Source organism: Macaca nemestrina, chromosome 13 (assembly GCF_043159975.1).
Source record: "Macaca nemestrina isolate mMacNem1 chromosome 13, mMacNem.hap1, whole genome shotgun sequence".
NCBI lineage: Eukaryota > Metazoa > Chordata > Mammalia > Primates > Cercopithecidae > Macaca > Macaca nemestrina.
The window spans coordinates 121,426,398-121,451,868 of NC_092137.1; the positions used below are offsets into that span (position 1 = coordinate 121,426,398).

At 54.2% G+C, this 25,471-nt stretch overlaps 1 protein-coding gene across 4 annotated transcripts; it reads right to left on the reverse strand.

Annotated features, from left to right (window-relative positions):
- Nucleotides 1-260: 260 nt before the first annotated feature.
- LOC105490051 (cyclin and CBS domain divalent metal cation transport mediator 3) lies at nt 261-24,270 on the reverse strand. Of its 4 annotated transcripts, XR_011612128.1 has the most exons (9): nt 23,046-24,270; nt 13,072-13,215; nt 11,375-11,524; nt 10,468-10,637; nt 10,175-10,271; nt 9,670-9,803; nt 9,239-9,377; nt 6,253-6,352; nt 261-5,767 (listed from the first exon to the last, which is right to left on the reverse strand). XR_011612128.1 is itself a non-coding variant. In XM_011755288.3 (8 exons), the coding sequence occupies exons 1-8, from the start codon at nt 24,268-24,270 to the stop codon at nt 5,703-5,705; spliced, it is 2,124 nt and encodes a 707-aa protein (XP_011753590.2). In that variant the 3' UTR covers nt 261-5,702. The 4 variants fall into 4 exon arrangements, 3 of the variants coding, with proteins under 3 accessions (XP_011753590.2, XP_011753591.2, XP_070933420.1); XM_011755288.3 differs by lacking the exon at nt 6,253-6,352; XM_011755289.3 differs by having other exon boundaries at nt 261-6,352.
- Between the last annotated feature and the right edge of the window lie 1,201 nt (nt 24,271-25,471).

Genomic DNA, 25,471 nt, shown 5'->3' on the forward strand with positions numbered 1-25,471 from the left:
GTCAGAGAGCAGTGGTTCTCCACCTCAGCTGCTTGTCAGAATCACCAGGAAGGTTTAAAAAGTCCTGATGTCCACACCCTAAGCCAGAAGCCCTGAGGGGAGGATCCAGGTATTCTCATGCAGAGGCCATGCTTGTCTATGTGGGAAATCCTACGAATTTATAGAAAGCAGACACCTAGGGAGTCCAGCAAACCTCAGGTGCAAGATAAACACATAAAACCTGTTTCTACCTCCTGGAAATGAACATACAGACACAAAAGTTAAAAATATGTACTGTTAACAATTGCTTAAAAAGTGAAATACTTAGGTTTAAATCTAACAAAATAGGCAAGGACTTGTATGCTGAAAATTACAAAACATGATGAAATCAAAGATTTAAATAGACATGCCATGTTCACAGATTGTTAGACACAATAGAGTAAAGATATCAATTCTCCTCAGATTTACAGGTTGAATGCAGTTCCTATCAAAATCCTCAAAGATGTTTTGTAGATGTAGACAAGGTTATTCTAAAATCCGTATAAAAATTTATAGCAAAAATATTTTGAAAAAGAATAAAGTGAGAAGAGGAATCTGTCCACCTGATTTCAAGATCTACTATATAGCTATGTGAACCAAGAGTGCAATGCTGGCAGAGGGACAGACACACACATTGACAGAGCCAAGAACATGATGGGAACAGGACCACACAAATATGCCCAGCTGACTTTAAGGTGCAAAAGTAATTCAATGGAGGAAGGACAACCTTTCAACAAACGGTGCTGGAGCAGCTGGAAAACGATACGCTAAAAAAAAGAACTTTAGCCTAAGTCTTACACATTATACAAAAACTAACATGGCTCACATACATACTTAAATGTAAAACTATAAAACTTTTAGGGAAAAACAGACAACTTTTGGGATCTAAGACTACGTAGGGTTTTTTTTTTTTTTTTTTTTTTTGAGACGGAGTCTCGCTCTGCCGCCCAGGCTGGAGAGCAGTGGCGCGATCTCAGCTCACTGCAAGCTCCGCCTCCCAGGTTCACGCCATTCTCCTGCCTCAGCCTCCCGAGTAGCTGGGACTACAGGTGCCCGCCACCTCGCCCGGCTAGTTTTTTTGTATTTTTTAGTAGAGACGGGGTTTCACCGTGTTAGCCAGGATGGTCTCGATCTCCTGACCTCATGATCCGCCCGTCTCGGCCTCCCAAAGTGCTGGGATTACAGGCTTGAGCCACCGCGCCCGGCCTTACGTAGAGTTCTTAAATGCAACACTAAAAGCAACAGTCTATAAAGGAAAAATCAGTAAAGTGGACTTTATCAAAACTGAAAACTTTTGCTCTGTATAAAACCCCAAGAGGGTGAAAAGATGGCTGGGCACAGTGGCCCACATCTGTAATTGTAGTAATTTGGGAGGCTGAGGCAGGCAGATCACTTGAGCTCATGAGTTTGAGACCAGGTGTGGGCAACATGGTACCCCATCTCTATAAAAAATTAGCTGGGCGTGGCCGGGCGCGGTGGCTCAAGCCTGTAATCCCAGCACTTTGGGAGGCCGAGACGGGTGGATCACGAGGTCAGGAGATCAAGACCATCCTGGCTAACACGGTGAAACCCCGTCTCTACTAAAAAATACAAAAAAACTAGCCAGGCGTGGTGGCAGGCGCCTGTAGTCCCAGCTACTCGGGAGGCTGAGGCAGGAGAATGGCGTAAACTCGGGCGGCGGAGCTTGCAGTGAGCTGAGATCCGGCCACTGCACTCCAGCTTGGGCGACAGAGCGAGACTCCGTCTCAAAAAAAAAAAAAAATTAGCTGGGCGTAGGCCGGGCATGGTGGCTCACGCCTGTAATCTCAACACTTTGGTAGGCTGAGGCAGGCGGATCATCTGAGGTCAGGAGTTTTGAGACCAGCCTGACCAACATGGAGAAACCTCGTCTCTACTGAAAATACAAAATTAGCTGGGTGTGGTGGTGCATGCCTGTAATCCCAGCTACTCAGGAGGCTAAGGCAGGAGAATCGCTTGAACCCGAGAGGCAGAGGTTGCAGTGAGCCGAGATCGTGCCATTGAACTCCAGCCTGGGCAACAAGAGCAAAACTCCATCGCAAAAAATAAATAAATAAATAAAAATAAATTTAGCTGGTCGTGGTGATAGTCCCATCTACTTGGGGAGCTAAAGCAGGAGAACTGCCTGAGTCCAGGAGTCAAGTACACAGCGAGCCAAGACTGTGGCACTGCACTCCACCCTGGGTGACAAAGTGAGACTCTGTCTCAGAAAAAAAAAAGGGGGGGTAGGGATGAAAAAGATAAGCTACAGACCAATGCAAACCAAAAATCCCATAAAGCAATCTCAAAACAACTCTCAGAACTCAACAGAAAAAACAATCCAATCAGAAAAGGGTGAAAGACAGGGATATTCCACTGCAGGGGAACACGGGAGGTGTCCATCACTGGGAAACGCAAATGAAAAACCACCGTGAGGCATCACGACACACCTGTCGGAACGGCTGAAGTAAAAACACGACACCACCAAGTGCTGCGGAGGATTCGGGGAAACTGACTGTCCTAGGTTGCTGGTGAGGATGTAAGAGTTTGATGGTTTAAAAAACGAAACATGCAACAACCCTATGGCCGAGCATTTACACTCCTGGAAAACTAATCTTTACACAGAAACCTGTACATCAACAGTCGTAGCAGCTTTATTTGGAATAGCCCCAAACTGGAAACATCCCAGGTGTCCTTCACGGGACCAATGTGTACACCACGCAATACCACTCAGCAACAAAAAGGAGCAAACTGTGAACACACACATGCAACGCTGGATGATCTCCGAGGACACCGAGTGAAAAAGACAATCCCACCAGGCGCGGCGGCTCACGCCTGTAATCCCAGCACTCTGGGAGGCTGAGGCGGGAGGATCACGAGGTCAGGAGATCGAGACCATCCTGGCTAACACGGTGAAACCCCGTCTCTACTAAAAATACAAAAAACTAGCCGGGCGAGGTGGCGGCGCCTGTAGTCCCAGCTGCTCGGGAGGCTGAGGCAGGAGAATGGCGGGAACCCGGGAGGCGGAGCTTGCAGTGAGCTGAGATCGCGCCACTGCACTCCAGCCTGGGCGACAGAGCCAGACTCTGTCTCAAAAAAAAAAAAAAAAGACAATCCCAAGTGCTTACACACTATGCTCCCATTTATACAACATTCTTGACATGACAAAATAAGAGATGGAACGATTAGTGGTTGCCAGGAGTTAGGGGTGGCGGGAAGGGAGATCCTTGTGGGGATGGGATTTCTTTATCGTGATTGCAGTGGTAGTTACACAGATGTACATATGACACATGATTTGGGACTGTCCACCCACACTGCACCAGTGTCAAAGTTTTGCTTGGAATACTGCATTACAATCACGTAAGATGTAACCACGGAGGGAAACCAGATGAAGGCTGCGTGAGGCCCTTATCTTTACAACTTCCTATATTCTGAAATTAGTTCAAAATATAAAGTTAGGAAAAAAGAAAGCAACAGCTCTAAGTGCAGCATGACATCCTGGATTGGCTGCTACAGCAGAAAAAGGACATTGGGGAAAAATGGTAACATCCAAATAAACTCTAATAGTACGATTGCACCAATGTTAATTTTTTAGTTTTGTTAAATGTACCAAGGTTATATGTAAGATGTTAACATTAAGGGAACCTCGGTGAAAGGTGTATGAACCTCTTCTGTGAATCTGGGCATGGTGGCTCACGCCTATAACCTCAACACTTTGGGAGGCCGAGGCAGGAGGATGGCTTGAGCCTAGGAGTTCGAGACTAGCCCGGGCAACATAATGAGACCCTAGCTCTACAAAAGATTAAGAGAATTAGCTGGGTGTGGTGGTGCATACCTGCAGTCCCAGCTACTCAGGAGGTTGAGGTGGCAGGATGGCCTGAACCAGGGAGGTCGAGGCTGCAGCAAGCTGTAATCACACCACTGCACTCCAGTCTGGGTGACAGAGCAAGATCTTGTCTCAAAAAATAAAAATAAAAAATAAATAAAAAATTGCAAACTCTGATGCCCAGACTCTGATTAAATCACAAGCTTTGGTGGCAGGTCCAGGTATTTTTAATACCAGGTGATTCTGATGTGCAGCCAAGGTTAAGAATCACTGTTCTTAGCTCACGCCTGTAATCCCAGCACTTTAGGAGGCCAAGGCGGGCAGATCACCTGAGGTCAGTTCGAGATCAGCCTGGCCAACATGGTGAAACCCTGTCTCTACTAAAAATACAAAACTTAGCCGGGTGTGGTGGTGGACACCTGTAATCCCAGCTACTCAGGGGGCTGAAACAGGAGAATGGCTTGAACCTGGGAGGTGGAGGTTGCAGTGGGCCAAGATCGCACCACTGCACTCCAGCCTGGGCAAGAGAGTGAGACTCCGTCTCAAACAAACAAAAAAATACTGTTCTGGAGACAGGATTTTAATGCATCTGTTTCCAAACCGGGCTTGCTCTCACAGTTGATTCCTTGAGGACAATTTCTAAGCAAGCATACCACTGTTCTTTTGACCTTCAGTCCCATTTTTAAGGGTCCAAATTCCTTTGAGAAAAGTTCCAGAAATCCTCCTCCCTCCCTACCCAATCTATGATCCTGTGTCCTTGTGATGCCCATTTCCACACAGCTGAAGAACTACGGAAGGAAAATGTAGTAAATTAGAAGAAAAAGACAAATGCCTTCCAGTTCCCACTTCTCTAAAACCCCATAGCTAGGAACAGAAAAAAACGAAAAGACTTGAAATGTTCTAGAGATATAATAAAAACTGATTTTTTTTTTTTTAAAGAGGATCCACCTGGTTCCTAAAGCCTCCCTCGCTGCTCTCTGCACGTCACACCACACAGCACCTGCAGGGAGGCCATGGAGAGGTGTGGAGCAGGTGCAACAGGCAGCTACGCTCCCGGGGCCACACAGCGGAGAGAGGATTCGATGCAGCATGACGATCCCTTCCTCCCAGGCGTGACCTCTTCTCAGAACACAGGAACTGACAACGCTGTGAGTGGCAACTCAGCAGGTGGGCAGAGCAGCAGAAAGGAGCCCTCAGCACCGCTAGGCCAGCTCTCAGGATCAGAAGAGCAGCCTCCAGGGAGGGCGCAGGCCTACAGGGACAGCCTTCGGGCAGTGGAGCTTCTGGTTTGGCACATGGGAAAGGCTGGGGCACATGCTCTGAAACATGACACCGTTAGGGAAGCCAGAAAGGACGCCATGGACAAGGCCATCAATTTGAACCCCCAGCCAAAATGGGTGCACTTGGCCTGCTCGAAAAGTGCTGCCAGCAGCGATAGGTTGGCAAATTAAAAGCAAACGAGTACAGGTCACGGCCACATAAAGGCAGTAACTGCACTCACAAGGTGGCTCGGCCCGAAGAGGTCTGAATCTGAATACGCCACACGGTCCCAGCCTCGGGGGAGAAGGGGAAGGCTGGGCCCTGGGGACTAGAGATGATGGCATTCCTTTCGTTCCTTCCTGACGCGGGCCTGGAGGGCTGTGCCCTGGTGACTCCTGTCTCCTAAAGGAGGGCAGGACCGGCTGAAGGATCCAGGCACTGATGTCTAGTTCTGAGGACACCCAGGACCCGCATCTACAAGGGCCATCTAAAACGTGGCCTGGAGGGGATGGGGGCAGGCGGGCACGAAGCTTCTGCTCAGCTCACTCCAGCTCCCCACGTGCTCATCTGTTCCCCAGATCTGGGGCTGCCTAGTGAGCAGTTAGACACCTGGGTTCCGCCCGGGGCTGCCTTCCACCGGGATGCCGGGCCTGCTGTGGCTGGACCCTACAGAAGACAAGGGAAGGAAAATTCACATCAAAGCTGGTAAAGGGACCTGTCAAAACCAAGTGCCAAATCCTCTGTGGGACAGGAAGGGGCAGCTAAGACAGGGGCTTCAGGAGGCCTTGGGAGGTATCAGAGCAGAGCCAGGAGCGATCGGTTAGCAGATGGTCAGCCAACAGATGCCTTCCCTGGGACATGGGGGAAGCTGGGGCTGTGGATTTCTGGCCCCAGGGGGTCCCAGGTCATTATACTGAACAAGAGGCACCTTCCCGGGACAATACAGCACCCCGTGCTGGAAGGAAGCACCATTTTCCACAGTGGAAGAGTCTCGTGACCCCTCCTGTCTTCCAGAAGGATGGAAGGGAGCGCCCACCCCGCACCCCTGGAGAAAAAAGGTCCCCAGCCTGGGGAGCCGAGGGCTCTGCTCCTCCCACAGCTGAAGGGCCAGGAGAGGAAAGTGAAGGGGCAGGGAGAGGGAAGATATTTACCTTGGGTGTGCTCTGAAAACAAAAAACGCGCACTAGTCCACAGTCATTTATCAACTGCAGTTTCCAACTGTGCCAAAGAGGGAAAGGTCTACTGGGAAGGCTAAAGAGAGCAGAGAGAGAAAGAAGAGGAGAAGCTATTGAGCAGAAATGGCTGTGCCTCTTGGCTCCGGGCAGCACCATGGAGAGGGCTGATGCCCCAAGCAGGGGAAGCCAAGGGGGAGCCGGCAGCCGCAGTGCTGGCGCTGCACTGCCCCACAGCCTGGCTCAGGACGGCCGGCTGAGGAAGCCGGGAGCACAGCATGGAGGGCTGCACAGCATGGGGGCCGCCTTTCCCTCGGCCATACAGTTCCACGGAGAACTGACGCGGGGGACCTACCCTCGGCGATAACAGTTCCACGGAGAACTGACGCGGAGGACCTACCCAGGGTTTGAAATGGTAGGCCAGGGGTCGGACAACTCTTTCTGTAAAAGGCCGATATTTCTAGTTTTTGTAGGTTATATGGTCTCTGTCACAGCTACTCAGCTCCACTGCTGTAACTCAAAGGCAGCCACAGCAATCCACAAACCGATGTGTGGGTTCTCACAAAACTTCATTCTCAAAAATAGGCTGCTGGCCAGATGTGACCCTTGCACCATTTGCCAAACCCTGCTGTAGGCAATTTAAAATTATTGTGTCTTCCAAGTCTCAAAAAAGGCACTTCTCTGTTGGGCGTCTAGTGCCAAGGTCCCCAGAAACTGGTTCTCATCTGCACGATTTAAGCAGCACCCCACCGAAATCTCCAGGTGTGCAGCGACCCTACGCTCCTCCGGACAGTGAAGTGCCAAGCTCACAGGACAAAACGCAGGACAAGCCGAGTTCAGGCAAGAAACAGAAAGAGAAGGTCAGCCTCACTGGAGCAACTGTCAGGTTGTACTTGGGTGAAAATAACCAACATTGTGTCTAGAGAATAATAATCCATTACCAAGAGGAAATGCCCCACAAAGCCACTATAAACTCTTCTCTTACAGGACGGCCCAGTGAAGATTTTTAAAAAATCTCTGGGTATATGATATGATGCAATGACGGGAGAAGCACTATTCTGGGATTAGGTCTGTATCTTCGATACAACATGTGCAGTCTGGGTGGCAGTGAGCCAGAAAGGCTCACGTGGGAAAACCAAAACCAAAAGGCTCACATTGTGAAAAGCACACCGCCCTGGCCTCTGAGACTCCAGTGTGACGGGACAGTATGAACTTCAGTAGAAGGGGCACCCCATACAATAAGAAACCATCACCATGGGTCAAGCTTCAGCAACCCTAGAAGGTGGGGCACTAGCTGCTCATCCAGCTCCTTCGGAGGCTGAGGCAGGAGGATCACCTGAGTCCCGAGTATGAGGCCAGCCTGGGCAACATGGCAAGATCTTATCTCTGAACAGAAAGTGCGGCACCATCCTTAGAGGGATCTCTTTAGAAAGAGATGCAGCCCATCCTCAGATCCAAGACTGAAGCAGCACGGCCTCCCCTGCTGCCTTTTTGCCAGCACCTGGATCTGGAGCCCCCAGGGGCTAAGGCATCCACGTGGCCCAGGGTGGGATTTCCCTCCCCTGCACGTCACCTCACAATTCAGAAAGGACTATTAGAAAAACATGTTTGTGCTCTCAAGTGTGGGTCTGAGTAGCCAGAGCGGCTCCATGGGAGGCCTACAGGAAGCAGGTCAGAGTGCCTGGGCCTTCTCTCTGGCTCTCCTTCCTGCCCTGTAGAACGGGCAGAAGAGCTAGCGCCCCTCCGGCCACAGGGAGGTTAGCAGAGTCAGACATGGAAGCTCCTAGCGCAGTGCCCTGGCGGGGGAAGCGTTGATAAGAGCTTATCTTCCTCACGGTGGGGCAGGTGGGGGTGGGAGGAAGCAAGCCCGTAGCTCCCTCCACAGCCTCTCCGGAAGCCCCACCGGCTCTTCCAGGAACCTTACGTTCAGGCAGATCTGACCCCAGCGTTAGGAACGCAATCAGAATTAAAGTATCTTCTCGAAAAACAAGAACAAGAAACCCTTCACCACTCCTACCCACAGCCTACACTTCAGACTCTTTCACCTCCCTCCTTGCAGTGGGGGGATGGGGTTTCACATCCCACAACCTCTAGTTCCATTTGCAAAATTTCTTCCAACACAATCTTCCCGCTCCCAGTGGAGCCCTGGATGGGCCACGCTTAAATATTAGTATGAACTGGCCAAACTCCTCACAAATGTCCTTCTAGTGTCTAGGATGGTGTCTGCCAGCCACACACCGTCTAAGCCAGGGCCACTGCTGACTCCAAGTGACCTAAGCTTAATCTTAAATGGCCAAAAGAGTGTCTGAACTAAAACTTATTCCCACTTCCCAACAATTCTCTGATTAAGTCAATCCATTCTAAGAGATCCTTGAGAGAAAATATTGACTTACTATACTCTACTCTAAATACCAGTTAGTCTATAGTTTGGCGTCATCCATGCTATTAAAAATAGCAAGAAGTTCAAGTTGAATAATGAAGAATTAAAAAAAAAAAAAAGCAAGAAGGGGGTTGGGCACAGTGGCTCATGCCTATAATCCCAGCACTTTGGGAAGCTGAGGCAGGTGGATCATCTGAGGTCACGAGTTCAAGACCAGCCTGGCCAACATGGTGAAACCCCATCTCTACTAAAAATACAAAAATTGGCCAGGCATGGTGGCTCACGCCTGTAATCCCAGCTACTCAGGAGTCTGAGACAGGAGAATTGCTTGAACCCAGGAGCCAGAGGTTGCAGTGAGCCGAGATCACACCGTCGTACTCCAGCCTGGGCAACAGAGCAACAGAGTAAGACTCCATCTCAAAAAAAAAAAAAAAAAGAAAAGAAAAACAAGAAGGGAAAAGGATGCGGAGAAAAGAGAGAAAAAAGACAGAGGGCAGGGTGGGGCGGCGAAAGTGCAAGTCTGTGTGTGTGAGCTCACGGCCCTTGGGTCCAGACACCGCGCACAGTGTGCCACTCGGCGCTCACCTGCCGCTGTGGTGGTCTTCTCACCAAGGAGCCTGGTCTGGCTGCCTGGCATAACCTGCAGGTCGGTGTTCTCAGGGGACTGTGGCAGGTTCTGAGCTCGGGTAGCCAGGAGTGCGTTGAGGTACTGCAGCCGCGTAACCTGGAGTATGACAGTGTTACTGGCAGACCCCACTGGTGAAGCGAGACGCGGAAGGTAGGCAAGAAAGGTCACGCCATGCCAGAAGAGGGCAGAGGCACAAGTTTAAGCGAGTTAAGGGAAGAGCAACTGAGTCAAGTGTTTTTAAGATCTCGCAGGGAAACTGGGTGCAAAGGTCTGTGTCCCTCAGGATGAGCGGAAGGCCCTGCTCCGGGCCGTCTCAGACCAGCTGATCTAGCCCCCAGTGACACAAAGTCGGCTAAAGTCAGCACCCACGAGCAGCCCAGGCAGTCACCTTGATGAGCTGCAGGTCAGAGAGCGCCCTCACGGTGTAGTCGGGACAATACGCAGATGAACGCGTGCCGTCACCTGGGTCGGGCTGCAGGTCATGGCGGATGGGCTGGAGCGAGGACACCGGGGACTGGTGAACTATTGAAGGAACAATCAGTGATGGCAGAAGCCAGTGCTGGCAGCTGGGAGCCCCCTCCCCTGGAGGGGACAACTGCACAGCTTCGAAGAGCCACCCCACCAATCGCCCTGGAGAGGCGATGTGCCTGGGAAGCAGGGAGAGGAGAATGAGCACAGGCAGGAGAGGGTTTGCAGGGGTGGAGTGAGCCGCAAAGTCGAGCGAGGAAGAATGCTGCCCTCCCGCCCGGAAGCCCAGGGGCCACACCACCTCGTGGGGCGGTGGGCTCAGGTGGAAGGGAGGCGAGGAGGGGCACTGAGGGCCCAAGCGACAATGGGAGACAGGCTCTGCAGCCTCAACCCTGACCCTCAGCACCAGCAGGGCCACGGCTTACCTGAGGATGGCACGGTTAGCGCCGACACTCCATAGTACGTGAAGGCCCCATTCTCGAACTTCAGACCCTCCTTCCCGATCTCCACTTCAACCCTGCCCTGGGAGGAGTGGCAAGGAGAGAAACAGGTGCGGCCAGATCACCTTTCCCGTCAGAAGACAGCGGAAGGAGAAACCCACCACCTCAACTGTTCGGGGCGGGAGGGTGCGTATCTGCACGGCCTGCTCCCCTCTTCTCCTAGACCCTGCCCTGGCCTGAGGAGGCAGGAGGGGCTCCAGGCCTGGACGCACAGCTACCTGCAGGATGAGGATGAAGTAATCCACCGGCTGGCTGCGCTGGTAGAGGTAGTGGTGCGCGGCCAGGCGGTTGCTCCCGTCAAACCTCACTTCCTGGTTGACGCTGGGATGCTTCAGCAGGTGCAGCAGGACCTTCTCCGAGACGCGCAGTGGGTTGAACACATCCACCTCTGCCCGGAGGAAAAAGGGACAGTGTCCACTGGGGCCTAGTGGAACCACACCCAACGCTGCAGGCGACTTCAAGTTATTCTGCCCCGTAGGGCTCTCCTGGGTGGCCTGTCAGCAGCTGCCCCCACACCTCAACACAAGAGAATTGGGCAGGGGCCAGGTGCGGTGGCTCACGCCTGCAATCCCAGCACTTTGGGAGGCTGAGGCAGGTGGATCACCTGCGGTCAGAAGTTCGAGACCAGCCTGACCAACATGGCAAAATCCCGCCTCTACTAAAAATACAAAAATGAGCCGGGCGTGGTGATGCACGCCTGTAAGCCCAGCTACCTGGGAGGCTGAGGCAGGAGAATCGCTTGAACCCGGGAGGCGGAGGTTGCGGTGAGCCAAGATCGTGCCACTGCACTGCAGCCTGGCTGACAGAGCGAGACCCTGTCTTTTTTTTAAAAAAAAAAAAAAAAGAACTGGGCAGGGCACCCCACACCCGCGCAGCTGAGAGCTGAGGCCCCTGGCTGTGGCGCACCAGGCGTGGCGCTGGCCTGGCCCAGCTGTTGGTCGTCTGGCAGAGAGGAGCTGTCTCTCCCATGACCCAGGATGCTGGCAGGGCTGCAGAGAACACACAAGTCCTCAAGACGCGCCGCTTGCTAGGAGCGGGGAGCAGAGTCAGTGTCGGCCCTGGGCGGCCTCCTGACCCACAGGACGGTGAGGAGAGCAGGGGGCGCGGACCACCCTCCCGCCTCACCTCGGGACAGGAAGCGCTGGGTGGCCAAGAGCAGCTGAGGCGAGATTTTTACTTTATATTCATCATCAGACCCCTTGAACAAGGAGAACTCCTCCTTCCGCTTGAGAGGGGCCGTCAGAGAAGCAGGCTTCCTCCTCACCACAGTGTCTCCTAAGATGGAAGAAGAGGGCGCGCTCAGGCATCAGCCACCTGTCAGTCAACACCACCACACCAAGGGACTGCATCGCCTGCTCCTTCCTACTGAGGCCGGGGGTCCTCGACGGAGCAGCATCAGAGCCCCAGGGACATGTCTTCAGCACCACTCCCTCCACGGGGCCTGCTCCCACCCCAACCACACAGAGCGAGGGGTGGCTCCCTGCCTTGGAGCTGGCTGAAGAGAACGCTGATATGATAACAAAGCAGCTCTTATAAAACAACAGGCATCCCTGATAAGTCACTGGACGTGGACTCAATTTTATTTTAATTTAGGCCAGATGTAGTGATTCACACCTGTAACCCCAGCACTTCAGGAGGCCGAGGCGGGAGGATCACTTAAGGCCAGAAGTTCACCACCAGCCTGGCAACAGGGAGACCGTGTCTTTACAACAAATAAAATAATGAGGTGTGGTGGCATGCGCCTGCAGTCCCAACTGCTCAGGAGGCTGCGGTGGGAGGAAAGCTCGAGCCTGGGAAGTTGAGGCTGCAGTGAGCTATGACTGCACCACTGCACTCCAGCCTAGATGACAGAGCAAGACCATCTCAAAAAAAAAAAAAAATTAAAAATTAAAAAATAGTAACAGGCCTCTCTGGCCACTGAGAAACTTCTCACTAGAAAGCATGTATTCAAGGATGACCAGTGCAAAAGGGCCGCAATTAACCTGGAGACCCCAGGCCTGTGGCAGTCTCAGGAATGGAACCAGAAATGCTATGTTTGAAAATTGACACGAGTAAAGCAATATTTCTGGAAGCATGCGGGACAGGGGGCCCGGCCATGAAGCACAGGCTCTGTGCAGCTCTGCAGACCTCAGCCACCAACCTAACAGGCACGAAATCAAGGGCCCGGGATCAGCTGCTTTGGGAAGACTTATTTCCACCCCCTCCCAGTGTCTCAGCCTGGAGTGCAGTGGCATGATCTCGACTCACTGCAACCTCTGCCTCCTGGGTTCAAGCGATTCTTCTGCCTCAGCCTCCTGAGTATCTGGGACTACAGGCATACGCCACCACGCCCAGCTAATGTTTGTATTTTTAGTAGAAACAGAGTTTCACCATATTGGCCAGGCTGGTCTTGAACTCCCAACCTCGTGATCTGCCCGCCTCGGCTTCCCAAAGAGCTGGGATTACAGGCGTGAGCCACTGCGTCCAGCCGGGAAGACTTTCTTCATGGCAAAGAATGGGTTCTTTCAGAGGACATTTCTGTAATGTACAAAAGAACCTGCAAAAACAAAAGCACCTCGGGAGACAGAAGGCTGGGAAAGGCCCATGAAGGGCAGAGCTCTCTCAGTATGGAGGAATCTAACAGGACTGCTGCTAACGGAGCCCCAGGCGAGCCCTCCTGCAAGGCGGCTCCCTGCCAGCGCCCAGGCAGGGCTGAGAAGGGGCCTGGCTGTGGATCTTGCTGGGTTTCAGCAGCACAGAGGCCCACTGGCCTCGGACGCAACATACACCTGGGGAAGTGCGCGGGCCCAGCGGAGACGTAACTGCCAAGAGTCTGGACTCACGGTAGTCTTCAGACTCGTCCAGGATCTCGGACCTGATGATCTCCTCGATCACGTCCTCCAGGGTGACCAGGCCCAGGACCTCGTAGAAGGGGTCGCCCTCACCCTCGTTGTTCACCTTCTGCACGATGGCCAGGTGGGACTTCCCTGTGGGCGGAGGACACTCATGGAACAGCTTGCTGGGCCCCCGCACTTTGATTCATCTCCCTCGGGACCCACCAAAAGGACGTGGCTAATGTTCATGTTCCTACAGCGGGTCAGGCACAGAGCCAGACTCTTTTCTAGGTTTTTGCTTAAGACGCCCAGCATGACTATGAGGACTGGCCTTATTTTCACACGGGTTGAAAATGAAGCCCTGGGCTCATGCTTGCTCATCTGCACAGGCCCCCCAGGCAGAGGTGGCCGAGCTGGGATCCAGCTCCAGGTCTGTGCGCCTCCATGCCATGGATGCAGTTCAGACAAGCATCCAGTCGAGAACACATGCGCCTCACACAGCAGCCAGCCTGCATACGCAGGCTAACAAGGGCATGACTCCGGAAACGCAGGCTCTCCTGCGGCAGTCCACACGGGGCGGCTGAGTGAGGCCACCCAGCCTGACTCTCCTCGGGAGGTTTTCCTAATTCTTTTTTTTTTTTTTTTTTTTTACAGTAAATATACATGCTGTCCATCCTATGTAAATGTGAACTCCTTCTTGTCCTTATGATAGAAATGAAAAAGAGATAGAAAGATAGATAGACTGTGTGTATGTGTGTGCGTGTGTGTGTCTGTGTATCTTTTCGTTTTTCTAATTCTTAGAGCTGCCCATTAGGGTCTGTGAACCAGGGGATGGGACGCGTGGCAGCTGACCACTCAGGAGTCAAGCTGTGCAGGGGGAGGAGCACCAGGCTGATCTTCCGCCTTACCCTGTCTTTCTTTCTCAGGTTAGCTTCCTGTTTGGTTTGTCTGCTTAGTGAGGGAATGTAAACTTGGAAAAAAGCCCAAGTCTCACAGTGTTGGGGAATGCTGGGGAGGCTTCAGGAATTTACTGTGTCAGGTAAGTGCTTTTCATCCACACTACTTTAGACCCGTCTGAAAAAACCAGAACGTAAACCACCTAAGTAATTTAAAATCTGAACGGCTGCGTTAGAAAAGTCAAAACAAACACACAAAATTAAGTTTTATATTGTAAGTAACCCAATATAGTCAAAACAGCATTTCAACATGTCATCAATCCAAAAAATAAACACAGACATTTCGTCTATTTTGCACTCTCTGAATCTGGTGTGTTTTATGCTCACAGCACATCTCAACTCAGACTCCACCTTTAGGTACCACAGCCCCAGGTGGAGGGGGCTGCCGGCCTGCGCTGCACAGGGCCAGGACAGGGGATGGGAGCAATTCAGCCAGCCAGGCCCTCCTTTGTCACTAACAGAAACACTGAGGGAAACTGGCCTGGACCTGCCTGTGAGGGGGACCTGCTTCAAGACTCTCTTGGGAAATCAAAAAGTCAAGTTCACGTTGTGTGGATCATACTTTACATCCCGTGAGCTTGATTTAAAAAAGCACAGTTCTCCAGGATGCTTGCATTCCCCTGGACAAAAAGCTGGAAATGGCCACACGAGTCATCTCCCCGCTTTCCAGGAGGAAAGGCTAGGGCCCCTGGAGATGGCCACTCAGCCCTCTGAACCGCATTTCTAGACACCTTCTAACCCTCGGTGCTTGTGCTGGGTGCCGTCTCTACGTGGGCCACGGCTGCCCCGCCAGAGTACAAACCTGTCAGGCCAGGCCAGGAAGGCCACGCGCGACTTGTGGTTTTGGTTAATGCCTCGGATTCCAGCACCAAAGCCCAGGATCTAAACAGCCACCTCAGCGCAGAGAGGCCTCATCTCGACTCCCTTCTCCCAGGAAGCCAGCCCCTGTGACAGGTTTCCTGCAGAGAGGGACTCACTCCTTTGCTTTCAGACTTCTCGAGAACAAGGCACACGACTCTCCATTTCCCTCTAAAACAAGGCACACGACTCTCCATTTCCTGCCACACTGGGATGACTCTACCACGAACAGAAGAAAGCAGGCCCTGGAAGATCCCCCGGAACAGTGGTTGTGTGACTGAATCCCAAGAAGAACGTCTGGGGGGTCTAGATGGCAGCCAAAGATGGCAGCAGGGGGACAGAGCAAGGGCAGCTGGAGGGACTCAAGGTCACCTCTCATGTGCTGAGCCACCAGAGTGGAACCACTCACACCGACGCCGGCCTGCAGGCCAGCTCCACGGGGCCACACACACCGACGCCCGCCCACGGGCCAGCTCCACGGGGCCATGCACACCGACGCCCGCCTGCGGGCCAGCTCCACGGGGCCATGCACACTGACGCCTGCCCGCGGGCCAGCTCCACGGGGCCACGCACACCGACGGCCACCCGGGGGGCCAGCTCCACGGGGCCACGCACACCGATGCCCGCCTGCGGGCCAGCTCCACGGGGCCACGCACACTGACGCCCGCCAGCTCCACGGGGCCACGCACACCAACGCCCGCCCGCGGGCCAGCTCCACAGGGCCACGCACACTGACGCCCGCCCGCGGGCCAGCTCCACGGGGCCACGCACACCGACAGCCGCCCGGGGGCCAGCTCCACGAGGCCACGCACACCGACGCCCACCCGCGGGCCAGCTCCACGGGGCCACGAGCAGCTGTGACAGTGTGTCTTGCCAACATCAAGCAGAAAGTCCTGGAAAAGCTTCAAGTGTAATTTTAGTTAGCAGGCTCCAGGGTATCCCAATTATTTCAATGCCAAAGTACCCTTTCATAATGCCCAATTTCTATGATGTTAATAACAGCTGGAGCGTAAGTTCCTCCACCCTCTGTCTTCTGTTTTCTAAAGCACCTGGGTGAATGAATGAATACTGTGAGAAAGACAAAAGTAGCGTGCTGACGCTCCTCACGCTGTCGGAGCTGCTCAGACGCTTTTCAGCATCCTGGCAATCATCTGGCTCCTGACAGGAAACCAGAGCTCGGTTCCTTTTTTTTTTTTTTTTTTTTTGAGACAGAGTCTTGCTCTGTCGCCCAGGCTGGGGTGCAGTGGTCGGATCTCAGCTCACTGCAAGCTCCGCCTCCCGGGTTTAGACCATTCTCCTGCCTCAGCCTCCCGAGTAGCTGGGACTACAGGCGCCCGCCACCTCGCCCGGCTAGTTTTTTGTATTTTTTAGTAGAGACGGGGTTTCACCGTGTTAGCCAGGATGGTCTCGATCTCCTGACCTCGTGATCCGCCCGTCTCCGCCTCCCAAAGTGCTGGGATTACAGGCTTGAGCCACCGCGCCCGGCCAGCTCGGTTCCTTTAAAGCAGAGACTGCGGCCGAGCACGGTGGCGCACACCTGTAATCCCATCTCTTTGGGAGGCTGAGCTGGGAGGATCACTTGAGGCCAGGAGTTTGAGACCAGCCTGGGCAACAGAGGGAGACCCCAATCACTACATAAAATTAAAAATTAGCTGGGTATGGTGGTGCTCACCTGTGGCCCCAGCTTACTCAGGAGGCTGAGGTGGGAGGATTGCTTGAGTCCAGGAGGCAGAGGCTACAGTGAGCCACGATCACATCACTGCACTCGAACTCGGGTGACAGAGCAAGACACTGTCTCAAAAATAATAATAACAACGTTCTTGGCCAGGCGCGGTGGCTCACGCCTGTAATCCCAGCACTTTGGGAGGCCGAGGTGGGCAGATCACAAGGTCAAGAGATAGAGACTGTCAGCCGGGCACGGTGGCTCAAGCCTGTAATCCCAGCACTTTGGGAGGCTGAGACGGGCGGATCACAAGGTCAGGAGATCGAGACCATCCTGGCTAACACGGTGAAACCCCGTCTCCACTAAAAATACAAAAAACTAGCCGGGCGAGGTGGCGGGCGCCTGTGGTCCCAGCTACTCCGGAGGCTGAGGCAGGAGAATGGCGTAAACCCGGGAGGCGGAGCTTGCAGTGAGCTGAGATCCGGCCACTGCACTCCAGCCTGGGCGATAGAGCCAGACTCAGTCTCAAAAAAAAAAAAAAAAAAAAAAAAAAAAAAGAGAGAGATAGAGACTGTCCTGGCCAACATGGTGAAACTCTGTCTCTACTAAAAACACAAAAAAATTAGCTGGGCGTGGTGGTGTGCGCCTGTAGTCCCAGCTACTCAGGAGGCTGAAGCAGGAGAATCACTTGAACCCAGGAAGCAGAGGTTGCAGTGAGCCGAGATTGTGCCACTGCACTCCAGCCTGGCAATAGAGCAAGACTCCATCTCAAAATAATAATAATAATAATAGTAACAATAATGTTTTTTTTTTTTTTTTTTTTTTTTAAGACGGAGTCTCGCTCTGTCACCCAGGCTGGAGTGCAGTGGCCGGATCTCAGCTCACTGCAAGCTCCGCCTCCCGGGTTCACGCCATTCTCTTGCCTCAGCCTCCCAAGTAGCTGGGACTACAGGCGCCCGCCACCTCGCCCGGCTAGTTTTTTTTTTTTTGTATTTTTTTTAGTAGAGACGGGGCTTCACCATGTTAGCCAGGATGGTCTCAATCTCCTGACCTCGTGATCCGCCCGTCTCGGCCTCCCAAAGTGCTGGGATTACAGGCTTGAGCCACTGCGCCTGGCCAATAACGTTCTTTTGTACATTAAGGTCCCTGACTTAACCATGGTTCAAATTACAATTTTTCAAATTTGGTGGTTCAAAAGCAGCATATATTCAGCAGAAACTGTACTTCAAACACATATAACCATTCTGCTTTCACTTTCAGTACACCAGTCAATAAATTACATGAGATATTCAACACTTCATTTTAAAATAGCTTTGTGTTAGATGACTTTGCCCAACTGCAAGCTAAAGTAAGTGTTCTGGGCATGTTTAAGGTGGGCCAGGCCGAACTATTTTGTTTGGTAGGTTAGATGTATCAAACACATTTTTGACTTAAGGTATTTTCAACGTACAGTGGGTTTATCAGGACATAACCCCATTTGTAAGTCAAGGAGCAGCTGTCCAAGTTATTTATTACTGCTCCGAAGCACTCACTCTTCCTGGTGCGTCTGCACAAAACAATCAGCACGTCATCTCAAGTTGGCACTGACTGAGGGGTGCCTTGCTGGTACCTCGCCCCCAGACTGAAGTTCCCTAGCAGATGGAGCAAAAGAAACAAGAGCTGGAATGAAAGCTACCAAGATGGCAGGGACTCCAGCTCCAGGAAATTCAGAGGCTCATACGCTTGGCAGAGAGATGGGAAGGGAATCGATTTTTAAAACTTCACACACCACAAAAGCTGCAATATGTTCTTTGTTCCTAAGCCGAGGAATGCCTAAGAAGGTTAGGAAGGACAAAAAGGACTTTAACACGGAAAAAATATATTTGCCAAAGGACTGCACTGAACTAGAGAAGCAGAGAAAAAAGCTCTGGGATGTTACCAGAGAGACATGGCCAGTCTGCCCACGAATGGCCCTCACTCACCACAGGAGCGGGGAAGTCAAGGGGGATTAAAAAGCTCCTCATTCAACTTCCAGGGTCCAAAAACCTCCCCCATTGTCTTCCAAGGGGATCCTGTTCAGCGTGCTGTCAGGCAGCTTTTAGAAAGGTCCGTTTCAAGCAGAGGCACTCATCCCCAAATCCTCCTGCATCGGGCTGCTTGTGACCTGCCTGGAGGCCACCCAGCCCAGAACAGGAGCAGCCTGGACCCCGGCCTTTCTGATTTCCTTCCTAGCTACATTTCCACCTGCATTTCAGTCTGAACCTGCTCCACTTGCTCATCTTAAAACCAAACAGCACCCAGCACTTTGGGAGGCCGAGACGGGCAGATCACGACGTCAGGAGTTCGAGACCATCCTGGCTAACACGGTGAAACCCCGTCTCTACTAAAAAATACAAAAAACTAGCCGGGCGAGGTGGTGGGCGCCTGTAGTCCCAGCTACTCGGGAGGCTGAGGCAGGAGAATGGCGTAAACCCGGGAGGCGGAGCTTGCAGTGAGCTGAGATCCGGCCACTGCACTCCAGCCTGGGCGACAGAGCAAGACTCCGTCTCAAAAAAAAAAAAAAAAAAAAAAAAAACCAAACAGCAGAGGGCCTCCTCCCCTGCCCCAGTCTTCTGCCGGTCACTGCTCTCTGCAGCCACGCTCTGTGGAGGGCTGTCTACATTGGTTCTCGTACCTTTCCACACCTCATTCATTCCTCAAATGGCTCCCTTGCCGTGGCACCAAATCTGCTCTTGCAGAGGTCAACGGTATCCTGTTTGCTGGCCTCCTCTCCTGTCACTCCCCTTCCCTGGGAAAGGGGTCTCTTCCCTTAGCTTCCAGGACATTCCACATCTCGGGCTCTCCTCCTTCCTTGGTCTGGCCTCCTCCTGGCCAACTTCTCCTGCGCTTTGCTTGCCCCGGACACACCTGTGCCCCTGGGAGGCTGAGGCTCTCTGCCTGCCTCCCGTGACTGGAGAGACACTCCTATTCTGCCTCCCGCTTGCAGTTCACATCAACCGCCTGCTAGAAGTTTGCCTCTTGGGACACTGCACAGACATAAATTCAACAGCCAAAACCTGCTCCCCATGCCTGGCCCTTAGTGAAGGCGCACCGCCACCACACAGTCAGAAATCTGGGCCTCATCCTCAGCTGCTGCTCCTTGTTGCACAGCCCCGCTGCCAGACACCAATCTTCCTAATTCCATCTCTGCTGCCCTCTTGGGGCTCCTCTCCAGGCCTGCCATGCACCTTGTTCAGGTTATCACCCCCTCTCACCTGGAACCCTCACACCGCTGGTCTCCACAATCATTACTGATCTGTAAAAATAACTGACGCTGGCCGGGCGCGGTGGCTCACGCCTATAATCCCAGCACTTTGGGAGGCTGAGGCGGGCAGGTCATGAGGTCAGGAGATCGAGATCATCCTGGCGAAAATGGTGAAACCCCGTCTCTACTAAAACACAAAAAAATTAGCCGGGCGTGGTGGCAGGCACCTGTAGTCCCAGCTTCTCGGGAGACTGAGGCAGGAGAATGGCATGAACCCGGGAGGCGGCGGAGCTTGCAGTGAGCAGAGATTGCACCACTGCACTCCAGCCTGGGCGACAGAGCGAGACTCTGTCTCACAAAAAAAAAAAAAAAAAACCAAACTGATGCTGCTACTTGATGCTCGTGGCCCTGGTGATCAAGTCCAAGATCCTTACACAGCACACAACCCTACCCCCCACCCCCCGCCGGGGGACATCCTGCCTCTAGGCTCCTTCCCAATGAACATGAACATTTTCGATTTTTCCCCAAGTGGAAGCCCCAACCACCCTGGACCAAGCTCATCCGTCGCATCTGAAAGACCAGACCACGGCAGCCAAGATCCTGACCCTAAGGGTTTGGAAAATGAAAGACCACTTTCACCAGCCTCATCCTGAGCATCACGACCAACTACGGAAGTCGCCTTTAGTTCTGAACGGGGCAACCCTTCCATCTCCACTGCCCCAAATCTCTGCTTGGGGACTGCTCAACTGTTGAAAGCAGCAGCTGGCTGAAGCCAGACACCAGAGTGAGCATTTTCTTAAAGAATCTAGAAACGTGAGCGCTTAGAACACCAAAGGGACAGCTACAGTCTTCCACGTTTTCCCTAAAAAGAAGGAAGTCTGGTGACCCGCCTGGAAGAAACGGAAATCTGCACTTCCAGGTTGACCCCTTGCTCCCGGACTGGCAAACGGCTCACCTACCAGCAGAGCCTGCTAACGCCAAGCACACAGCACGTGCATGCCAGGCACTGGCCAAAGTGCTTGATGAGTCTCCGCCGCAGGTGCACTTACCCACTCTGATCACTAGCAGCAGAGGAGCCTGCGCTACAAGAGGCTGAGCAGCCTTCCGGGGCTGGGAGCAGGCAAGGGCAGGATGGAACCTACTCCGTTGAGTCCAGGTTGCACTGTTGGCCACCACACCAGGAGAACCACCCCTGCCTCGGGCTCCGGCAGCCCACATGGAGTACTTACCACCACGAGGCTCTGTCTGGACCCAAGCCCAGGCTCCCTCCCCAGGGCAGGGTGGCATGGCCATGTTCTAGGGACACAGCCAGGAGCACCCAACAGTCTAAGAGAATAGTTAGAGTTGCCCACCCAAGCCTCCCACCACCCCTTCCTGAGGTACAGTAATGACAGTAACTTAGCACCCAGGCCTCCTGCAAGGAATAAGGGACAAGATTACAGAGAGTGCCCATCAGCTCCTGGCACATAGCAGTGCTCAGTCAGGAGTAGCAGTCATTACCACAAAGCCTGGCTTCCTGCACCGACAGGCCAGGGGCTCTCACAGACAGTAAGACAGTGCCAGAGACGTCCTGCCACAAATACCAGGAGGCTTTGCCACTTCTTGGTCTCACAGCAGACAGCCTTTAGGGTCAAGCCCATCCACCACCCTGGGGTGCCCCCACCCTCACCCTACAGGAGTGCAGGTGTGAGAAGCATGGCTGTTGGCCAAGGTGTGAGCACCAAACTCTGGGGAGCACCCCTAAGGATGACGCTGGGGAGGACTACAGAGGAAACCACACCTTCACATCTGGGGAGTATTGGTTTTACCTTCAATCTCCGAACTGCTTAGATAAAACAGAGTGAAAGGAGGGATGAAAATGTGGAGTGAAGGGAGAACTTGAAACCTTACAGATAGAAAAGTGTAGGTTAGGCTGGGTGCAGTGGCTCACGCCTGTAATCCCAACACTTTGGGAGGCTAAGGTGGGAGGATCACTTGAGGCCAGGAGTTTGAGACCAGACTGGGCAAAATAGTGACACCCTGTCTCTATATAAAATTTTTTAAAAACAGGAGATTAAAAAGCAAAACAAAACAAAAAAAAAGACCAGGTACAGTGGCTCACGCCTGCAATCCCAGCACTTTGGGAGAGTGAGGCAAGTGGATTACCTGGTTAGGAGTTCAAGACCAGCCTGGCCGGCCGGGCGCGGTGGCTCAAGCCTGTAATCCCAGCACTCTGGGAGGCCGAGGCGGGCGGATCACGAGGTCAGGAGATCGAGACCATCCTGGCTAACACGGTGAAACCCCGTCTCTACTAAAAAAAGTACAAAAAACTAGCCGGGCGAGGTGGCGGGCGCCTGTAGTCCCAGCTATTCGGGAGGCTGAGGCAGGAGAATGGCGTAAACCCGGGAGGCGGAGCTTGCAGTGAGCTGAGATCCAGCCACTGCACTCCAGCCCGGGCGACAGAGCGAGACTCCGTCTCAAAAAAAAAAAAAAAAAAAGACCAGCCTGGCCAACGTGGTGAAACCCCGTCTCTACTAAAAATACAAAAATTAGCCGGGCATGGTGGCGTGCACCTGTAGTCCCAGCTACCCGGAAGGCTGAGGCAGGAGAATTGCTTGAACCTGGGAGGCGAAGGTTGCAGTGAACCGAGAACGCGCCACTGCACTCCAGCCTGGGCGACAGAGCCGAGAGAAAGGGAGACTAAGTCAGCATCCGTGGAGTTACTTTTGGGGGAAGCAAAGTGTAAGTTTCCCTGGCTTTACTGCAGATAAGAGATTGACACCTAAATACCCTTATCTGCAGTAAAGCCAGAGACCTTAAGAACGCTCTGAAGGAAACATCACACGTTCAGTCAATTTGATATTACATGTGTGCGGGCCACAACGTCCCAGATACCTGGAGACTACCCTCTTCTCTGTGTTCTTCTAGTTTCTAGCCAAACATTTGGACCTGCTACAAAGACAAGCACACAGAAACGCTCTGGGAGAGGGGAAGAGCTGGGGGATTAGAGCCAAGCGGACACACCCCTCCCTGCAAATAGGATATGTATAGGGGTGCCATCCTGACGCGGGGGTTAAAGTGTTCGCTGTCTAAAGAATTTCTCCCACTCTGATGGATGGCCTTTAAGTATTTCAAAAGGTGATTCCAACCTGCAAGGCCAATACCGTCTTGAAAAGGGACCTTAGAAGTCTCACCGCACGCCACGGGGGTGGGACCCTTTCCTGAAGGCTTTCATAACTCTCCATCCCTTTTCAGGGAGAGGGCACTGGCACAGGCGTCCCCTGCACCATGCCCGGGATGTTACCTCGCTTGAACTCCTCCAGGACAGCGTCCAGCTTGGTGTCGTTGAAGACGAAGTGGAGCGGATGGTTGTAGAAACGAGTGATGGTGCTGAGCGGCGTGCAGTCTTCAGGATCCACGAAGGCCAAGTCCTTGAGGTAGAGCATGTCCACGATGTTGGAGCGCTCCTCCTCGTACACGGGGATGCGCGTGTGGCCGCTCTGCATGATGCTGGCCAGGACGCCGAAGTCCAGCACGGTGCTGGCGTCCAGCATGAAGCAGTCTTCGAGGGGCGTGAGCACGTCCTCCACGGTCCGGCAGCGCAGTACGCCCTTGCTGAGATCGCTGTAGGGGTCGCCGCCGCCGCGCGCCAGCTCCAGCACCCGTTCCCGCAGCCGCCCGGGCCGCGCTGCCAGCTCCAGCAGCTGCCCCACGGGCAGCGCCACGGGCAGAGTGAGCAGGACGGCCAGGCGGCTGAGGCCGAGCGCGCGCGGCGCCAGCACCAGCGTCCAGCGACCGCTCACGGCGGCCGGCACCACCTCGCCCACCAGGAACACGAGCCCCGCGCTGCCCAGCACAGCAGGCACCGCACGCTGGCCGGCCGCGCGGTACAGCAGCACCGCCAGCGCCGCCTGCGCCAGGCTGGCCAGCAGCAGCAGCGCGCCCAAGGCGCAGCCGGCCCAGCGCCGCGCGGGCTCCAAACGCCGCGCCGCCGCACGCTCCGCCTCCGAGCCGCTCTCGCGCAGCACCTGCACCTCCGCCGGCGCCAGCGCCAGCGCGCTCAGCTGCAGGCCGCGCGCCAACGCTGCCAGCGCCAGCAGCCCGGCCGCCCCCAGGCCCAGAGCCCAGGGAGGCGCCGCCTCCTCGGCCGCCCCGCCACCCGGCTCCACGCGCACCGCCAGCAGCGCCGAGTGCGGGCGCACGGCCTCGGCCCGCAGGCGCAAGCGCAGCAGCGCGCGCCACTCGCCCGCGGGGGCGGCCGCCTCCTCCCGGCAGCCCGCCCCCTCGGGGGCCACCCAGGACCAAGAGCTGTTGGCGAAGCCCGGGCCGAAGAGGCGCAGGAGGAAGGTGGCGTCCGGCGTGTCCCGCGCCGCCCCTCCGCGTACCCACCCCGCGCCCGCCGCTCCATCCTCCTCCAGACAGAAGCCCAGCACTCGCGGGCCCGGCGCGGCGTCCCCCGCGGCGTTGCCCAGGCAGAGTGCGGCGAACAACCAGCCTAACACACCCGCCGCCGCTGCCGCCGCCGCCATCGCCTGCCGCCCCCTCTCGGCCTCTCGCGCAGCCTACCCCGCTCGCCCCGCGCCTCCCCGGGCCAATCGTTGCCGGTCTTCGCGCTTCCTCGGCCAATAGGCGGTGGGCAGGGGCGGGCCCCAGGGTCGGACTAGGCTGCGCCGGGGAGTAAACAAGCGGCCGCTAGGGGCGGGCCGGGGGCTTGGGGCTCTGGGCCCGGTCGGGTCTGCGGCAGCTCCGGATGCGCGGGGTGGCCGTGGCCGGGAGAACGCGGGGCGGCGGGCAGGGCCTCCCCAGCCCGGCTGTCCTCGGCCCGCGCGCGGCACCCGGAGTCCCGTCCTCCCGAGGCTGTCCCCCGCGCCTGGAGGCCGCGCCAATGCTCTGGGAAGTGCCTGGCTCGGGAGCGGAGCTGCCGCTCGGAAGAACCTCGGGTCCTGGCGCGCCTGAAGTTAAAGACCGGACGGAGAGTTAAATGTGCGAGAGATGTGCCTTTTTCTTAGGAAAGACCACCGGGTGCCAGAAAGGTTTCCGACGCGCCGACCTATGGGGCTAAGAGGGCTGAAGTAAGAACCAGTGACCGAGCGCCCGGAGGTGAAGTTGATGGAAGATGTTCATCGCTCCGGACCCTGCTGGAGGTCTGGGGACGTCGGACACAGCCCCTGCGGTCCCGCTGCGGACCCCGCGATAAATACGCAGACACACAAAATCACTACCGCCTTGAGTCTGGACAGCTACCTCAGGTTGTTAGTATCTTACGGGAGCAGAGCGGAGCTCGGACCGACTTAGTGTGCGTGCTGGGTTCCGGCGCCCCCGGCCTGCCACCCAGGTCAGCATCGCAGCCACGCAGGGAGGCGGCAGTTCTGTCTACGGAATGACTACCTCTGGTGATTCCACTTCTCATAGCTCGCCGCTGGGAGGAAAGTACCACCTCGGGACTCACAAGATCTATTCCAGAGGATCCGCACTGGTGAATTGATTTTAGAAGACAGTGTAGTCTGTTGACAGTATGGAAGGTTCTTTACCCATTAGATATGATCTGTCTGTGATTGGAAGGAAACAGACCAGATGCTAACACTTCTCTGTAGATGTTCAGATTCAGTAATTTTTGTATTTTTCTCTACACTTTTGTTTTTTCAAATTTCCTAGCACAGGAAGACTTTGACTTACTGCGCATGTCATTTTAAATGACCTTTATAAAAACTATAGAAACAATTTGCTATG

Excerpts from the sequence above, each read along its gene's own strand:
- LOC105490051 (XM_071077319.1), bottom strand. The coding sequence starts at position 24,270 with ATGGCGGCGGCGGCAGCGGCGGCGGGTGTGTTAGGCTGGTTGTTCGCC. Across the intron at positions 11,525-13,071 it reads GGACGAGTCTGAAGACTACC|GAGACACTGTGGTGAGGAGG; the intron begins GTGAGTCCAGAC and ends CTTCCATCTTAG. Across the intron at positions 9,378-9,669 it reads CTGACCTGCAGCTCATCAAG|GTTACGCGGCTGCAGTACCT; the intron begins GTGACTGCCTGG and ends GTCATACTCCAG.